At 36.3% G+C, this 6000-nt stretch overlaps 1 protein-coding gene across 1 annotated transcript; it reads right to left on the bottom strand.

Moving 5' to 3' along the window:
- Window positions 1-4514: 4514 nt before the first annotated feature.
- On the bottom strand, window positions 4515-5766 carry BDR25DRAFT_386908 (uncharacterized protein; the record flags this gene model as incomplete). The annotated part of the gene is made up of 2 exons (XM_033698030.1): window positions 4515-5680; window positions 5736-5766. The coding sequence occupies 2 exons, from the start codon at window positions 5764-5766 to the stop codon at window positions 4566-4568; spliced, it is 1146 nt and encodes a 381-aa protein (XP_033550832.1). The 3' UTR covers window positions 4515-4565.
- Window positions 5767-6000: the final 234 nt, after the last annotated feature.

Below are 6000 nucleotides of genomic sequence, written 5' to 3'. Positions count from 1 at the left end.
ATATCTAGATGTTCGCGCACGGAGGTTCGCGCACGAGCATCATGTGACATAGATACGTGGTCCTGCTCGTGCGCGATCGCTCGTATCCAGGCCGCGACGCTGCTGCTGCGTACGGACAATAATAGTATTTACTTATAATAACGTACTTCACGGGCGAGTTGCTCACACACCTGAGTCGCTTACTTTTGCTAAGAACTTACTCTAACAAACTCTATTATGGCCCATAACAACCTGCTCTGGCACTATATAGTACAGTACAGCCTAGAATATTATTTAGATACTACTTCTACTTCTTGCTTACATATTTATGTGTTATGCTTAGTCTAATTGCACTGTTTGCAGCGCCTTTAGGATACCTTACCTACTTTAGCTTGCACCTGCTTCTTTGCCTTCTTCCTGTTACTACGCGCTTTAAACTTCTTTAGAGCTATTAAGTGTAAGCCTTCTTAAATTATTAAAGTCTTTTTTACCTTAATTTACTTTTTTTATATAATTTATATTACATAGTAGCCTTATTAGCTGCTTAAAGCTTAGTAATTTTTTATTACACTAACACTAGCTTATATGCCTTTTTTAAGAAAGTAAAACAACCTACATTAAGTAGCTATAAAAAGTGTAATAAGTAAAAAAGTATATAAATAGTAATAATTTTATTATTTTTATAGTATTACTAGAAATAAAGTAAGTTATAGCTTTTATAGCTATTAATAACTAGCAGACAGTAGCTGCTAATAGTACACTTTTTTATATGCACATTAAAGTGCTTTAACTAGTCTAGACTAAGCTAATTAGTAGTCTAGCTACACTTAGAGATTATAATAACTTAATTTTAAAGTAGATTTTTTTATACTAGTTTAAAAAGTAGTTGCTACTTTAGAAAATAATAAAAAGTAAAATAGCCTACTTTTTAGCATTAATGCTCTAGATAGCTGTTATCTACTTCTAGTTACTTAGCTAGACTGCTTTTAGCTGTTCTTATTTTTCTAAACTTATAACAACTGCTCTAGTAGATATTTAGCTTATTATAAACTCTATGTTATTAAAGTTATATATATTATTATTTTAAATGCTATACTTAGCTTTAATATTTTTTATAAAGTTAAACTAGCCTTAAATTACTATAAGATTTTTATAAAAAGCTTTTTTATAGTTATAGTTATACTTAAACTTTACTTTAAGCTTTAAGTAACACTTAATAAATATATTAAGCTAGTTTATGCTAATATAGCCTATATTATGCTTAGCGTGTAAAGAATTAGCTATATTAGCTATAGCTACTAGCTAGGGGGAAATCCTTACGCATTTAGCTTAAGTATATGCTAAATAATTACCTACTTTTTATTATTATCTAGCTTTTATAAGTTAGCTATATAATTAGCTTAGAAAGGTTATCTAGCGTGTTAGTTACTTATTATCTTTTAAAAGACCTTATAAATAGCTGCAGTGTGTTGCTTAGAAAGTGTTATATTTTATTTAAAAGTTTAAAGCATAAGCTACATCTAACATTTCTTTAACATGTTTAAGTAGTGTTGTTAAAAATGCATTAGTGTAAGAAAAGTAGTATAGTAGGGTCTTAGCAAAAGTAAGCAACTTAGGTGTGTAAGTAACTTGTCTATAAAGTACATTATAACTATTATATTAGCCTACACTAACTAAGTAAAGTTAAGTAGATTAATAAAAGCTAAAATATTAAGCATAGTGTTTTTAAAAGCTTATTATTTAAGTTTAAAAAAATAAGAAGCTATCTAGAGTTAGCCTAAATAAACTATGCATAAATATGCTAAAAAAAAAGCTAAAATACACACTTTAAAGCACTTTTTACTAAATTTAAAGTAATAAGTATACTTAGTATACTTAATTTTTTTTTATGCTATAACATAACTTATTATTTATAAGCATATAATAGCTACTACTTTTATTTATAATGCCTTTATAAAACATTTTATTAATGCATTAGATATAAAAGTTATTAAAGCATAAGTTTATATTAGTAAAAGCTAATTAATTTTTTTTAAAAAAAATTATAGCTAGATTATAATAAAGTAAGCTATAAAAGTTTATTTTAAAGTTATTTAGTAAAGTTAAAAATAAAAAAAAGCTAAAAGTAAATTAAGTAATAAGTAAGTATAAGTAAAGTAAAATAAAACTATTAAAGCCTATTAGCACTCTTTTGCACTAAATTACACTAGAGTAGCTTAAAGTATACTTACTTTAAAAAGCTTAAAATCTTCTAAATCTTAACTTATAAAAAAAGTAAAAATATAAAAAAGATAAACTTTTTAGAATAATTAGACTCTATATATACTATCCTAACTGCTACTTTACTAGTATAAGATATACTACTATTTTACTTTTACTTTTACTTTATACTTTTACTTTACTTTTACTTAAAAACTTTAGGTTATTTTTAAATAAACTTATATAAAATTAACTAAAATTAACTAAAATAAGTAAAAGTAAACTTTTAAAGTATTATATAATACTTTATTATGCTACTTAGGCTTATTATTATCTATTCTATCCTCTAAGTTGTAGAACTACTATAAGAGAGGATAATGTAAGGCTAGATGTCCTAGAACAGGCTAGTATAGCCTTACCTAACCTGTGCTTTGTATATAAGCATAAATCCTAACTAGTAAGGCTTAGCAGTAATTTGTCTCTCTTACAATACACTCCTATCTTTCTCTAAAGGCTTGCTCTCAGTGCTATCCGTGCTACCTACCATCCCATCTTTACATATAGTATATAATCTAAAAGAAGAACTTATAAGAAAGACTTAGTTATCTTATCTAAATTATTTTTAATTATTAAATTACCTTTAACTACTAATAAAAACCATTAGTTTATAAAAAGGGAAGTAGTGTAATAATTCTTAAGAATTATTTTTTCTTAGGTGGCCTAGAACTTATCTAAAGGGTCTCTATATTAGCTCTAACCCCAACTTAACCTAGCTCTAACCCTGCCTTACCCTCTGCTGTTACCTCTATTTCCCCTAAGTATTTAGTTGCAACTCTTCCCTATAGCTAGCTTAATAGTTTCCTAATATCCTTTTGTACAAGGCCTACAGGTGTTAATGGTATTCCCAGGTCATTAAGTCCCCACGCACTCCTATATGCCTCTGAGTGGATTCCTACCGCATTCAGATCCATTTTCTTGCCTGCGCCGTTACAGCTGTAACATAACCGTGACACTAGTCTAATTTAGCGCTATCTTATGCTAAAGTTTATGCGAATTTTAATGTTAGCTGACGTCTAAATATAGTAATTTTTTAAGCTAAGGCGTTTCTCTTCCTAGAACAACAACAGAGAAGCTAGAATAGTAAATTAACTATAGATTTTACTCGCTAACGCTTACAAAATCATCTACTTTGCTTAGCAAAACTTCTCTATTTATATAAGCTTTAGTATTTTATCTACATTCACAGAAAAGCTAAGCCTACAACTAGCTAAAACAACATCTGCTCAAAAGATTATGCTAATGCACTCTAGTATCTCTCTCTAACCTCTCATCCCCTCTTCAGGTCTCCAAACCCGCATTTGTACTACAATTCCTCCTTTTTCAAACCATCTCACGTGAACCATCCCTCGCACTCCTAAATGCGGCATTTGGCAACCTCTCCTCCCCGTTTCTAATATTGTAGTATCAGAAACACTCAAATTTGAATCTGTCGGGGTTGGCGGGTGGTGTGAATGTGAATGGGAGGATGAAGAGTATTTGGGAGAATACAAGACAGTTGAGTGCCTGTTGGAATGTTGGAAATGGATATAGTAGGGGTAATGAGGAGTATCTTGAGCTTGACTTTAGCTAGAAAGCTGGACCAAGAGTTAGAGGTACAAGTGCAGGTGGGAGGGGCGAAGAGGGAGTAGGAAGAGAGCATGTTGATGCTAAATTTAGATATTCGTCCTAAGACTCTAAAAAGCCTAAGTGTTTAGCTTTAGTGAGTGGGAAGAGTTGACGGGACTTGAGTTGCAGGATGTTGTTAGTAGTGAAGGAAAGGATATTTTTGTAACACCTACTAATGTGGCGAGCAGTATACAAGGATTTGAGACTGAGTTTGCAAGAAGTCTCTGAATATCCACATGGGGGGAAGTCTCATTATAAAGAAACGGAATGGATTGTAAGAGGCTTGGATCTAGACTTCTATTCTAAAAATTACGACAGAGGGAGTTCTATCTAAGGTTGAAAAGATACTCGGTTTTGTAACAGAAAGTAACAGTTTGGTGTGGCATCTTGCTAGCCAAAACTAGCGACGTGTGGGATATGAAACTAAATTTCAGAAGTTGGATAAAATCTAAATAGAAAGGATATTCCTAGTGCGTCATGATCGCTGTTGTTGGAGACTAAGTAATTTGTCTCCGCCATCCTGGTATCCCCCATAATCTCCATTATATCGTTTCCAACTCCTCGCTATGTATGCATGTAACCCCCACCCATTTCCGGCAAACTAAAGGCCAGGCTTAACAATGAAGTCCAGCGCAGTCCAAGCACCAAACCCGCTTAAAAGCAAACGATAATCCATCTCAAACGACTAAAAGAAAACTTTTAAGCGACGCATCGGATTCGCCTCAATAAATCAATCCCACCCTCACATCCTCAGGACTATTAGCATAGACAAGGGCTTCGATGTCCCTCTCTCTCTTCGTAATCCCTAGACCCACTCTCTCCCCTTCTTCACTCCTACACCAAATCCCCTCAATCTTCACACCATCTCTCTTTGCCATCGGCAAGCTCACATTCAATGTCTTATTCCCACACTCCATATTTGTGATACTATTACTCCCCCGCAAGCTATCAGAATTACTTCGACTGCCTAGTTGGGTATGCTTTGCATGCGGGGTATTCTCCCTCGATCCGCCGAAACGATGACGACGAGCAAAGGTGCGAAGGGAGGGGAGACAGACAGCTAAGATGGAGGATACTATTTCGGCAAGGGCCCAGACATCAATGGTATGCGTGATTTCGGCCCTGGGGACATTCTGCACTAGCTTGAGCGTTATAAAACGCACGAGTGCCGCTAGGATCGACACGCTTCCCATGAGGAACACAAACGCGAGCCCGGCTTTCTCGGACTTACCGAGCTGCGTGGCAAGGAGGGTGGATATGGGTATGGATAGGATGATGAGGTCTGTTGCGATGTTTGTGAAGGTTGAGATGGTGACGGAGGACATGGAGTGGACAGCCGAACACAGGTGTTCGCCGGGTGGAGGAGACCAGTTGGATGAGATGGGGCTACACCAGAAGGCGATGAGGAACATGTGGAGTAGGAATGTAGACGCTGTGAAAGCGCAGGCTACCGCGAGTGTAATTCGTGCGCGTTTACCCTGTAGGGAGAAGAGCGAGTAGTAGAGGGCTAGGAAGGCGCCTTTGGCAGACCAGAGGCTAATGTAGATAAAGAAAAGACTAATCCAGGATACGTAAAGTAAGTGTCCTGAGAGAGGTTGTGGGACGCCGTAGTAGAGCATTCCTGGAGGGGAGTGCAGGTACTTCATTCGGAGGCTGTTCTTCCAGGTGTTTATCGCTATGAGAACGCAGCCGGATAGCCAGGCTAGAATGACGAAGCCGTCTGCAATGTTGGTGGCGAGGGAGTGGAGACCGCGGCTTCGTTGACGCAGGGAGATGCGGATTAGGATTGGGATGAGGGCGAGGGTCATGAGCGACCAGTCTAGCGCTATGAAGCCAGCTGGCGGTAGATGTTAGGAGTTGGCGAGGATGGTGTGGGAATTGGAGGGGCTTACGAAGTGGGAGGTGGATGTCTGTATACACCATAGTGTCTGATTATGATACAGTCTCCTTCGATGATGGTATGTACCAAAGACCCGGGTGACGACTTTCGACCGCGCAAGGGCGTTGAACTAAGGTATTGATGCTGATGATCCTGAAGTAGGCAACGATCAACCCTTACCCGACCAGCAGCGCTCTTCAAGATATAATGAAGCGGATCTCCACCACAAGAATTGGATATTGATCCTAAATTCGAGGAAGTAAGAATAGGCGGGAGGA

This window comes from Lindgomyces ingoldianus, assembly GCF_010093535.1.
Source record: "Lindgomyces ingoldianus strain ATCC 200398 unplaced genomic scaffold BDR25scaffold_8, whole genome shotgun sequence".
NCBI classification, from domain to species: domain Eukaryota; kingdom Fungi; phylum Ascomycota; class Dothideomycetes; order Pleosporales; family Lindgomycetaceae; genus Lindgomyces; species Lindgomyces ingoldianus.
The sequence above is the reverse complement of the archived record's forward strand: the minus strand, read 5'-3'. Positions and strand labels throughout refer to the sequence as shown.